Genomic DNA, 12,305 nt, shown 5'->3' on the forward strand with positions numbered 1-12,305 from the left:
ATTCCCTGGATGTTGTCGCGGAGAACCTTGCGGTGACGCTTAGCGCCTCCTTTCCCGAGTCCCTTTCCGCCTTTGCCTCTCCCGGACATCTTCAAGTTACCAGCTGTGAACACGACACACACTGCTGGGCTGCAGCCGCGGCGCTTCTCTTTTCAAGCCTGAGAGCGGACCTGCTTGAGACAGGAGGCGCGCTGACACACGAGCCCGCCTCCTCTCCGACCGCAGCAGCAGCCCAGACTGCACAGGAACCTCTTCCCTGCCGGAGAGCTCTCCACCACAGCAACTTTAAACAGGCTACACTTCGAAATTGTCATGATTACTTCCCTAACCAACGGCATTGTAGGATTGTGCAAATTCTCCCCACGTGGTTTGAATGCTTGAACCTGGACTCGAGAAAAGCCCAGTCTTATCGAGCGCTAGCAATACAGGATAGTCGGTGCTGCAGCACGTTTTTGACTTGCAGTTTTTCTTACAGGGTAAAACTTTAGAGCAAAGGAAACCTAAACCCATACCACACCGACAGCATTAAGAAATGTGTCAATACCGAACCCACGTATCTAGGAAGAACGATATCGAATTCAGAATCCATTGCACATGTGAGGTGCTCTTTTCTGAACCAAAACGCCCCATACGGAACAGAAAATACAACATACTACGGTGTATGGATTATGAACTGTACTCAGACTTTAATCACTGTAGGAATAAATCCGTCATTCATGTTTACTCACCTACTAAACCGAGGTGCCTGAATGCCGGAAACCGAAGAATCTAAGAAATTAGGGGGGTCCATTTTATACGTGTTCAACTGTAACACATTGCAATACAGTACAGGACATCAGCAGTGAAATATTTGATCTTTTTTATATTTTTGTGGTGGTTCTTAAAAGAGCCTTTGTGTTCAAGGGGAAAGATCCTGCAGCAGGCGGTCCGTGTCTAAGCGCGCTCCCCGCCAAACCCCGAATTCGGAAAAGAAAATAAAGAGTAGCGGAAGGGCTTTTAATGCCAATCGCTCTTGTGTCATTAAAATAGTCTCTTGCATTTGAACACTTTCAAATGTGGATATGAATGCTGAAAAACGAATTTAGAGCAAAAGGGGAGACGTGTGTCGCTGGTGTACTGCAGTCGTGCAGGGGGGCTTTAACACGAGTTGGTAGAAAACCGCTTCTCGGTAGGGCTTTCATTTATCAGCTAACCAAACGAGAATTGTGCCTCGTACAGACTATAATGGAATAATGTGACCCTCTCGAGTGTTGTGGTGGCTCTTAAAAGAGCCTTTGTGTTCAGGGGAAAAGATGCTGCAGCAGGCGGTCCGTGTCTAAGCCCGCTCCCCGCGGATGCGGCGGGCCAGCTGGATGTCTTTGGGCATGATGGTCACCCTCTTGGCGTGGATGGCGCACAGGTTGGTGTCCTCGAAGAGCCCCACCAGGTAAGCCTCGCTGGCCTCCTGCAGAGCCATGACGGCGGAGCTCTGGAAGCGCAGGTCGGTCTTGAAGTCCTGGGCGATCTCTCTCACCAGGCGCTGGAAGGGCAGCTTGCGGATCAGCAGCTCGGTGGACTTCTGGTAGCGGCGGATCTCCCGCAGAGCCACGGTGCCGGGCCTGTAGCGGTGGGGCTTCTTCACGCCGCCGGTGGCGGGGGCGCTCTTGCGGGCAGCCTTGGTGGCCAGCTGCTTCCTGGGCGCCTTGCCGCCGGTGGACTTGCGAGCGGTCTGCTTGGTTCTCGCCATCTTCCTCGCTGCTCTTCACAATCAGCACTGTACTGAGAGCAGCACCCCGCACTCGGGTTTATATGCGTAGGCAGCCCCGTCCTGATTGGCTGAAAGGCCCCGGGAGCCTCTCGCTGATTGGATACTTTGAGAAGGAGCGCGCAGTTCATACACCCTCTCCGATCTGCTTTGTTTGATCAAATCAAACTATAAAGGCGTTTTTATACCTAGAAATCAATAACCTGTCAAGGACCTTGATTTCTTTTAACTATAATAATCCAGGACAGGAGTATACTTCCATTAAATCATGAAATAGTATAATTTACTATAACGAAGTTAAATCATGTTATAGTGTAAAAGGGCTTCCTGTGACTCAGGGGAGGAGTGTTGTGCTGAGGGACCCTGATTCCTGTTTAACTTGACAGCTCGGGGTTAAAAGCTCGTTATACAGTAATATAAATGATAAAATAATGTGAATGAAGAGAATCTTCTAACCCCCCCCATCACAAGTACAATAAGGAACCCAGTTTGCTCTGCTCGTTTATAATTAAAAGGGGAAATCTACTTGAACGAACTGAACAAAGAAAATGATTGTATGAACTGTCTTGCGAGCGCAACAGAAATCGCTCGTCCACACAGCGGCTGTGATCCTGAGCCACAGACATCACTGCTTCTTGGCTTTGGCGGCGGCTTTCTTCACGGGCTTGGGCTTGGTCTCCGCCTGCTTCTTGTTGAGCTTGAAGGAGCCCGAGGCGCCGGTGCCCTTGGTCTGCACCAGGGTGCCCTTGGTCACCAGGCTCTTGATGGCCAGCTTGACGCGGGAGTTGTTCTTCTCCACGTCGTAGCCGCCGGCCGCCAGGGACTTCTTCAGGGCGGCCAGGGACACGCCGCTCCGCTCCTTGGAGGCGGACACGGCCTGCAGGATGAGCTCTCCCACGCTGGGGCCCGCTTTCTTGGGCTTGGCGGCGCTCTTCTTCTTGGGCGCCTTGGCCGGCGCGGCGGCGGGGGCCGGAGCGACTTCTTCTGCCATCGCTGCGTCTCTGTCTGCTGTCGGACTGTCTGCGGCTCCGCGCGCAGGGCGGAACTTCAAGGCCGCATGAGAACCGTGGAGACAACCGCTGCTGCTGCTGCAGCTCCGCTCCGCACAGCCCGCTCGCACTTGTGTTTTCTCCCCGCACAAAACTGCCCCGTAATCCTCACAGATACACAGAATCGATGATCAACCACACGAAATACGGAGAAAACCCCCTGGTCTTTAATACGCAGTTGAGTTACAGCTGTTTCAGGACGGTGATTTTGACAGAATTGCTCAAACTCCAACAACAGCGCACACGAAAGGCGGTGCTCACCCGGCACTTTGTCGTCTATTTTTAAAATAAATGTACTTAAACCGGCAGTAAAGATAAAAACAAGGTGTAAATAATACAGTCGAGACCGACGGTCATGTAACACAATAAGAATGAATTCTGAATTATTTAAAACGGATGATTTATTTCGCTCTATGTTCAGTGTCAATAACACACTCCCGGACCGGCTGCTTCTCACAGAGAACAGACCAGTTTTGTCAAACTGGGCAGCTGTATCCCGACCAAAGTCTGAGCACGCAAATTAAAAACGTTATTATTACAACCCAGGCACTTAATTCATGTTCGAAAAACTTATTCAGATTCGTTTTCAGATTCCGCTGTTTCAATGTGGAATTTTCTACGTCATCTTCCAAAGTGCCTTTTCACCGTACAGACACCTCGAAGATCTCTTTGAACCTGTTCATTCATTTACAGAAAGCAGCAGGCAGCCCGAGCGCTTTAATCGAAGTATGTTCATCTAAGGATGATTCTTATTCTGGAGATTCATTTCAGGGCTTAAGGGAAGGAGCTGAATCTTTTTACTGATGAGCCAAGAAGACTATGAAGGCACTTAATTCAACTTTCATAAACTTCACAGACACCGACAAAGGCAGCTAAACAGAGATCTACAGAATTAACGGTTAAATAAGACGTCACATTGACACATCGAACCGGGAAAATTGAAATCGGGTACCTTCTTTACACAAAGGGTGGCAGGGGTATGGAACACGCTACCCACCTATGGGATCTTTCAGTTTATTTAATATGAACATCTTCAAGCACCAGACAGCCCGAAAGTGATCCTCTCAGTTCTTATGTTTTATTTTTTTAGGGAATGCAAAAGCGTTTGCAAAAACAAAAGTGCGCAACAACACCTCCAGCAACGCCATCCTTCTCCAAAAGAAACCGAGCTTTTATAACAAGTAAAAACATCGCTTTTAACGTTGACATTTATCTAAGACACAGTGTCCGGAACTTTGTATTTCTCCTTCCTATTCTTCACCGTGGAATCGCTCTGTAGTTGTTGCTGATTTCCAGTAAATGAGCGCTGGACAGAGGTGGGTAACGCGGGTCTCTGGAGCCGATCGAGGCGCTCAGACGCCATTGCAGCTCCTGCACGGCGAGTCACGAGGGTTCCGGCAACACAGCACACCCGCATCACGTGACGAGGCCGCCGCTGGCCTGCAGGCTTTGTCAGATTGCATGGTGGGATACAGTTTGTGATTGACAGTGAGCATACTCAATAGCTAACGAGTCCTTCCCCGGATTGACCAATGACAGCTGAGATTTCTGTAGAGGGGCGGGGATTACGAAACGCCCTGTTTTTGTTGTTCTTTTCAACAGTGACGAAGGATTTACGTCGGACACGTGGCTTTTAACTTGATGTTTTGAAACAGTTTGTTATAAATTGTTTATAAATGTGTAAACCTGGAGACTGCGAAGACGTCCCTTTCCCGTGGTGCGTAGCAGGTTAGTTACGTCGCAATAACAAATGTCGAAAGTTTAAAGCGAAGTAGTGACGCAGAGGGAAGTTTGCCTGTAGTTTCCCCAGTGACGACAGTCCTCTCGATGCCCGGTTTGGTGCGGAATGATGTTCTCAGTTTAGTGGGAGAGGAGCTGGTCTGTGTTACAGGATTTTTATTAATTTAAAGTGAATGTGTAAAATAAAACATGTTGTGCTCTTTCATACCTGTGGGTCGTTTACAGTAAACCTCCGGCTAGTGCGGAGCTGCGTATTAAGATGAATATTAATACTACAGTATTTCTGTTATTCGAAACAGTATTATATATTTATGACGTTGTCATATATGTAGGCGAATGCACGTGGTAATTTAATGTTAGTCATTAATGCATGTGTTTTCTGTTGAAATGTCAATAATTGTTTACATTTTATGATCAGTGTAACAGATACGTGAGAAACCATTTCAGTTTGTTAATTGCATCACAACTACGCGTCTCATAGGAGAGATTTCAACACACTAACTGTGCTGCATTGGAGCGAGTGAAGGATTTTTTTTTTGTTCAAAGAAATATGACATGTTTGGTAATACTAAGCTGAAGGTTGTGAGGGGCTGTGTCTGGTACAGTAAAACTACAGTGTAGCTGGTGTTAGTTCTGTCCAGATCTCCTCCGGTACAGACAGCTCCTTCACTCCAGTGGAGATCAGACAGTTTCCTGTTGTTTTCTGTCTTCAGCCTTAAGATGCGCTGCTGACCTGCAGTTCAATATGTGGATAAATGCTGGGAACAGAATTTCACATACAGTACCTGCTGTTGTACCAATGTGCTGAATAATTGTGTTTACACTGGTAAATTAAAAAAACAACCAAGCTCAAACACTCTCTTTTGAGTAAGTGTGGTGTTTAGTTTAGTTTTGATACTGTGTCATTTTATAACAGGAGCTGATTTCATTCTTGAAACCTGTGTGTGTGCTGTTCAGCTGTGGCTGTGTGGAGCTGTGTTCAGCACTTCTTACTCAGTACATTTTTCTGTTTTGTGTTTCTGTTCCTCCAGTACCTCCACTCTAGAAAAAAGCTCTGTGTCGGTGAGAGCTGTTCCTCGCCTTGATGAGGATTCAGTCACACAGCGGTGAGTATGATCACAGGATGATCAAGTATCTGTCCCTGGATAAACAAGTTTTAATTATCTCTGACCTTTTTTACATCACTGCAATGTAGAAACATTTACAAAGACATTTATTTTTCTTCATGTGGAGTATGATAAAGTCAGCAGTTACTTACATTTGTTCTGATTAGGTCTCAGGAGCCTGATAAGGTTTATTGCAGACAGAGAAACCTTTTTCTATATTTTTTTTAATGAAATAACATGATTTTGGCTGATTAAGAGCACGCAGCATCTCTATCGGTTACGATATACGAGATTATTTTTTAGCTCAGACTGTAATACCCTTCCATTCATTTTTACTTCTCTTCGTCCAGGTGGGCTGCTTTGAGCCCGAGTCTAAGCCGGCAGGACAGAACCTGGACTGGACACAAGGTCAGCGCAGGGCTCACACATGCCTACAAGCGACAGTTTTGCCGACACCAGTGAACCGAGACAGCAGGGGTTTGGAGTGCGGGAGGAAGCTGGAGCACCAGGACAAACCCACTCTGCCATGGGGAGAACATGCAGACTCCACACAGACAGCACCCAGTCAAGACCCAAACCCAGGACTATGAGAGGTGAGACAGTGGCCCTAACTGCCACACCAACCCTATTCTGACACCATCATCTACGTTTAAAATGAGAGTTTACCCCGACCTGCTCCCAGCATGCTTTGCGCATCGCAGTGTGGCCTGGTGGGAGCCAAAGAGTGTATATTGTAAAAATAACGATGGGATTTGAATGTGTCCACATCAGTATCACTTGATTTGACACATGAATTACTTACTGAATCAAGAACAGAAGTAAGTGGCTTAAAGTCTGCTGTTAATACCCTGCAAAATGAAGTCTAAAGAAAGTGCATTCATGCGTGAATCCCGGCCTGATCTTCAAATATGATCAAGGAGAGAGAACATGGTGGTGACTGGTATTCTAGAGGTAAAGGGTTCGAACCCTAAGAAACCTTTTATCCTAAAGGAATTACAGCTGTCTGAAGATGTGATAACCGCCCTGCCTTTTGCTCCTGTTCATAGACTACAAATAGATACAAATAGAAATAGAAAAAGATAGATACAAATACAAAAAAAATAGATACAAATCTGTCTCAAAACAAAAACCACATCCTCTGGCTGCAAAACGTGTAAAAGCAAAGAGGGCGATAACTTCAGGGTCAGCAGTTTGGCTTGAATTCTCGATACCCTCATGAGATACTGCAGAGACGCAAAACGCAGTATCCTATTCACAAAGCCTTTGAGGAATAGTGTGCGTCCCAGATCTGTGGCTGATAAATTGTATGTAAGTGGATAATTATTTCCAGATTCGAATATCACTACTTGGTTCTGTAATGAATTGGTGTCAACACCAGTGTTGCTTATTTCTAAACTGTGGTTATTTGTAAAATGTGACTTCTTTAATGCTATATTGTACCTGTGATGTGTACATAATATGTATCGTATGTACTTCTGTGTTTCAATTATGAATTAACTTAAGAATGGATTGTTTTTATTTAATTATGCATTGTTTATTACCAGCAGTTTTCTAATACATTCCTTAATTGACTAGTATTCAACAAATCTCCATATGCCCCAAAACTGTTATTTTGTCTTTATTTTATTATAGTGGTTTTTTTTTTATTGGCTTTTTAGTTATATGTTTCTTTTTATGTTATCTGTATGGGATTGGTTGTCTGTATATTTGTTTCTTTTTCCCAAACCATGTTTGGCACTCTATATTAAATGTAAGAAATCATTTTTTCCATGCAATATGCATTTTGTTGACTTGTATTTCATTTTGTATGATCATATTTTGGATAATTCTAAAGGATTGGAAATTATGCATTCCAACATTCGAAGCCTGCTTCCAAAAATGGATTTACTTCGTGGTCGGGGGGAAGTCATAAGCCTAAAGTCATAACTCTTTCAGAGACACGGTTGAGCAGTAAAATTACAGATAGTGAACTTGAAATCCATAATTAAAAATTATTCAGAGCAGAGAGATGTACTGTAATTGTGGAGGTGGGTCGCAGTTTACATCTCAAATAACTTGCAATTATGCCAAAGAATAATCATGAAAACAAATAATACGTGATTGGTAATTCTTATAGACCACCATGCAGAATCTATTAACTGCATAACCTCTCCTGTAGTTTCAATAGAACCAACAGCCGAAAGGATTATTTGGGGTATTTTAATAGTGATTGGCAAAATAAATAGTCAACTAAAGATAGAAATTTACTGGAGAGCTTTAATTTTACTCATCTAATTAAAACACTGACTAGAATTAATTCACAAACTCAAAGCCGTACTTTACTAGACTGGATATTAGTGACACAAGGAGTTAGGGTTGTAAAGTCTGGAACCCTTACAGATTCTTTCAGTGATCATTTTACAATGTAGTATGTCTGGAAAATTAAGATCTCTAAAGCACATCCAATGTTTACTCACCTACTAAACCGAGGTGCCTGAATGCCGGAAACCGAAGAATCTAAGAAATTAGGGGGGTCCATTTTATACGTGTTCAACTGTAACACATTGCAATACAGTACAGGACATCAGCAGTGAAATATTTGATCTTTTTTATATTTTTGTGGTGGTTCTTAAAAGAGCCTTTGTGTTCAAGGGGAAAGATCCTGCAGGAGGCGGTCCGTGTCTAAGCGCGCTCCCCGCCAAACCCCGAATTCGGAAAAGAAAATAAAGAGTAGCGGAAGGGCTTTTAATGCCAATCGCTCTTGTGTCATTAAAATAGTCTCATGCATTTGAACACTTTCAAATGTGGATATGAATGCTGAAAAACGAATTTAGAGCAAAAGGGGAGACGTGTGTCGCTGGTGTACTGCAGTCGTGCAGGGGGGCTTTAACACGAGTTGGTAGAAAACCGCTTCTCGGTAGGGCTTTCACTTATCAGCTAACCAAACGAGAATTGTGCCTCGTACAGACTATAATGGAATAATGTAACCCTCTCGAGTGTTGTGGTGGCTCTTAAAAGAGCCTTTGTGTTCAGGGGAAAAGATGCTGCAGCAGGCGGTCCGTGTCTAAGCGCGCTCCCCGCGGATGCGGCGGGCCAGCTGGATGTCTTTGGGCATGATGGTCACCCTCTTGGCGTGGATGGCGCACAGGTTGGTGTCCTCGAAGAGCCCCACCAGGTAAGCCTCGCTGGCCTCCTGCAGAGCCATGACGGCGGAGCTCTGGAAGCGCAGGTCGGTCTTGAAGTCCTGGGCGATCTCTCTCACCAGGCGCTGGAAAGGCAGCTTGCGGATCAGCAGCTCGGTGGACTTCTGGTAGCGGCGGATCTCCCGCAGAGCCACGGTGCCGGGCCTGTAGCGGTGGGGCTTCTTCACGCCGCCGGTGGCGGGGGCGCTCTTGCGGGCAGCCTTGGTGGCCAGCTGCTTCCTGGGCGCCTTGCCGCCGGTGGACTTGCGAGCGGTCTGCTTGGTTCTCGCCATCTTCCTCGCTGCTCTTCACAATCAGCACTGTACTGAGAGCAGCAGCCCGCACTCGGGTTTATATGCGCAGGCAGCCCCGTCCTGATTGGCTGAAGGGCCCCGGGAGCCTCTCGCTGATTGGATACTTTGAGAAGGAGCGCGCAGTTCATACACCCTCTCCGATCTGCTTTGTTTGATCAAATCAAAGTATAAAGGCGTTTTTATACCTAGAAATCAATAACCTGTCAAGGACCTTGATTTCTTTTAACTATAATAATCCAGGACAGGAGTATACTTCCATTAAATCATGAAATAGTATAATTTACTATAACGAAGTTAAATCATGTTATAGTGTAAAAGGGCGTCCTGTGACTCAGGGGAGGAGTGTTGTGCTGAGGGACCCTGATTCCTGTTTAACTTGACAGCTCGGGGTTAAAAGCTCGTTATACAGTAATATAAATGATAAAATAATGCGAATGAAGAGAATCTTCTAACCCCCCCCCATCACAAGTACAATAAGGAACCCAGTTTGCTCTGCTCGTTTATAATTAAAAGGGGAAATCTACTTGAACGAACTGAACGAAGAAAATGATTTTATGAACTGTCTTGCGAGCGCAACAGAAATCGCTCGTCCACACAGCGGCTGTGATCCTGAGCCACAGACATCACTGCTAAAACCTCGGGGAAAAACACAGGCTACAACATATTCACAAATATCGGAATTATATGAATAAAAACAGAAATCGCTCTTTTCAAGAGGCTGTGGGTGGCTCTTAAAAGAGCCTTTGTGTTCAGGGTCAGTCGGAGGTCTCTGCCGGGCTGTTTACTTGCTCTTGGCCGGCTTCTCGGTCTTCTTGGGCAGCAGCACCGCCTGGATGTTGGGCAGCACGCCGCCCTGCGCGATGGTCACGCCGCCCAGCAGCTTGTTCAGCTCCTCGTCGTTGCGGACGGCCAGCTGCAGGTGCCGGGGGATGATGCGGGTCTTCTTGTTGTCCCGGGCGGCGTTGCCAGCCAGCTCCAGGATCTCGGCGGTCAGGTACTCCAGCACCGCGGCCAGATACACCGGGGCTCCGGCGCCGACCCGCTCGGCATAGTTTCCCTTGCGCAGCAGCCGGTGGACACGGCCCACAGGGAACTGCAGTCCGGCCCTGGAAGAGCGAGTCTTGGCCTTGGCTCTGGCCTTACCGCCGGTCTTTCCTCTGCCGCTCATCTTGTACTTCTCAGACGCTCAACGAAAACAGTCGACAATGATCACAGCTCTGCGGCCGCCCCGCTTATGAACACTCGCGAATACATTCGATTGGTTCAACCGAATCCATATTTCTAGCCAATCAGAGACCAGCTGCTGCCTTCCCCCGCCCTCAGTCTCAACCAATCAACAGGCAGGACTGAAACTAGGAGTTTCTCTTTGTTTCTTTTGTGATTCTCATTCCTTAGGCGAAGGTTCCGGAACGGTGACTTTACACGAAAGTGTATTTAAGCAAAAACATCCCCTAAGAATCTGGATCACTCGCCTGCCAGTACAACGTTAAAGAAGTCCCCATTGTCGCTATTATAGTGACCAATTAGCTTTAGCTGCGAGTCAGGAACTGTGAGTCACTTCAGTGTAAACCTACGTGCGATGTAACAATGTTACATTTCATCTCAACTAAAATCATTTAGTTTAAAGATACAAGGAGTCACAGCGCTGTTCGGTTAAGATGAAAAAGTTTATTTCTTAATAAAACACATCCTCTATGCACCCAGTATTTACAGTATTATTTACAACATTTACATCTGTACAGTATTCTACCCAGTTCGGCTAAATATCGCAGTTCAGTATCGCGGTGGATTTCAAGCGGTGAAAAGGAAAGTCTGCGCTCTCTCTCGGAAGGGCTGGTGGCTCTTAGAAGAGCCTTTGGGTTTGTAGGAAATTAAGTCGAGGGTCGATCGCTCACTTCTTCTTGGGAGCCGCTTTCTTAGCTTTGGCCGTCTTGGGTTTGGCCACCTTGGGCTTCGCTGCCTTGGCTTTCTTCGGGCTCTTTGCCTTCTTAGGCGCCGCTGGCTTCTTGGCCTTCTTGGGGCTCTTGGTCGCCTTCTTGGCCGCTGCGGGCTTCGCGGCTTTCTTGGGCGACTTCTTGGCGGCCGCTGGCTTCTTGGTCGCCGCCTTCTTGGGCGACTTCTTGGCGGCCGCTGGCTTCTTAGCCGCTGCGGGTTTCTTGGCCGCCGGCTTCTTGGCTTTGGCGGCGGCGGCGGCTTTCTTCACGGGCTTGGGCTTGGTCTCCGCCTGCTTCTTGTTGAGCTTGAAGGAGCCCGAGGCGCCGGTGCCCTTGGTCTGCACCAGGGTGCCCTTGGTCACCAGGCTCTTGATGGCCAGCTTGACGCGGGAGTTGTTCTTCTCCACGTCGTAGCCGCCGGCCGCCAGGGACTTCTTCAGGGCGGCCAGGGACACGCCGCTCCGCTCCTTGGAGGCGGACACGGCCTGCAGGATGAGCTCTCCCACGCTGGGGCCCGCTTTCTTGGGCTTGGCGGCGCTCTTCTTCTTGGGCGCCTTGGCCGGCGCGGCGGCGGGGGCCGGAGCGACTTCTTCTGCCATCGCTGCGTCTCTGTCTGCTGTCGGACTGTCTGCGGCTCCGCGCGCAGGGCGGAACTTCAAGGCCGCATGAGAACCGTGGAGACTCAACCGCTGCTGCTGCTGCAGCTCCGCTCCGCACAGCCCGCTCGCACTTGTGTTTTCTCCCCGCACAAAACTGCCCCGTAATCCTCACAGATACACAGAATCGATGATCAACCACACGAAATACGGAGAAAACCCCCTGGTCTTTAATACGCAGTTGAGTTACAGCTGTTTCAGGACGGTGATTTTGACAGAATTGCTCAAACTCCAACAACAGCGCACACGAAAGGCGGTGCTCACCCGGCACTTTGTCGTCTATTTTTAAAATAAATGTACTTAAACCGGCAGTAAAGATAAAAACAAGGTGTAAATAATACAGTCGAGACCGACGGTCATGTAACACAATAAGAATGAATTCTGAATTATTTAAAACGGATGATTTATTTCGCTCTATGTTCAGTGTCAATAACACACTCCCGGACCGGCTGCTTCTCACAGAGAACAGACCAGTTTTGTCAAACTGGGCAGCTGTATCCCGACCAAAGTCTGAGCACGCAAATTAAAAACGTTATTATTACAACCCAGGCACTTAATTCATGTTCGAAAAACTTATTCAGATTCGTTTTCAGATTCCGCT

General features: G+C 47.1%; 4 protein-coding genes, 1 long non-coding RNA gene and 1 pseudogene across 7 annotated transcripts; 1 reads left to right on the forward strand and 5 right to left on the reverse strand.

The window, feature by feature from the left end:
* Window positions 1-1,300: 1,300 nt before the first annotated feature.
* LOC148640608 (histone H3) lies at window positions 1,301-1,748 on the reverse strand. Its single transcript, XM_088619110.1, has one exon. It carries the CDS (start codon window positions 1,724-1,726, stop codon window positions 1,316-1,318), a length of 411 nt encoding a protein of 136 aa, XP_088475236.1. The 5' UTR covers window positions 1,727-1,748; the 3' UTR covers window positions 1,301-1,315.
* A 621-nt stretch (window positions 1,749-2,369) lies between these two features.
* LOC148640609 (histone H1-like) lies at window positions 2,370-2,771 on the reverse strand. Its single transcript, XM_088620102.1, has one exon. The coding sequence runs from the start codon at window positions 2,733-2,735 to the stop codon at window positions 2,370-2,372; it is 366 nt and encodes a 121-aa protein (XP_088476228.1). The 5' UTR covers window positions 2,736-2,771.
* A 1,592-nt stretch (window positions 2,772-4,363) lies between these two features.
* On the forward strand, window positions 4,364-7,414 carry LOC148640610 (uncharacterized). 3 transcript variants are annotated; one of them, XR_015930208.1, is made up of 3 exons: window positions 4,364-4,510; window positions 5,565-5,639; window positions 5,990-7,414. It is a non-coding gene; the product is annotated as an uncharacterized LOC148640610 (long non-coding RNA). The 3 variants fall into 3 exon arrangements; XR_015930209.1 differs by having other exon boundaries at window positions 4,365-4,521; XR_015930210.1 differs by lacking the exon at window positions 4,364-4,510 and adding an exon at window positions 4,531-4,671.
* A 1,203-nt stretch (window positions 7,415-8,617) lies between these two features.
* On the reverse strand, window positions 8,618-9,266 carry LOC148640611 (histone H3). Its single transcript, XM_088619095.1, has one exon. It carries the CDS (start codon window positions 9,091-9,093, stop codon window positions 8,683-8,685), a length of 411 nt encoding a protein of 136 aa, XP_088475221.1. The 5' UTR covers window positions 9,094-9,266; the 3' UTR covers window positions 8,618-8,682.
* A 334-nt stretch (window positions 9,267-9,600) lies between these two features.
* LOC148640612 (histone H2A) lies at window positions 9,601-10,316 on the reverse strand. The gene has a single exon (XM_088620079.1). The coding sequence runs from the start codon at window positions 10,280-10,282 to the stop codon at window positions 9,896-9,898; it is 387 nt and encodes a 128-aa protein (XP_088476205.1). The 5' UTR covers window positions 10,283-10,316; the 3' UTR covers window positions 9,601-9,895.
* A 446-nt stretch (window positions 10,317-10,762) lies between these two features.
* LOC148640613 (histone H1 pseudogene) lies at window positions 10,763-11,694 on the reverse strand (annotated as a pseudogene).
* Window positions 11,695-12,305: the final 611 nt, after the last annotated feature.

This window comes from Lepisosteus platostomus, chromosome 25, assembly GCF_059453375.1.
Source record: "Lepisosteus platostomus isolate fLepPlt1 chromosome 25, fLepPlt1.hap1, whole genome shotgun sequence".
Taxonomy (NCBI): Eukaryota; Metazoa; Chordata; class Actinopteri; order Semionotiformes; family Lepisosteidae; genus Lepisosteus; species Lepisosteus platostomus.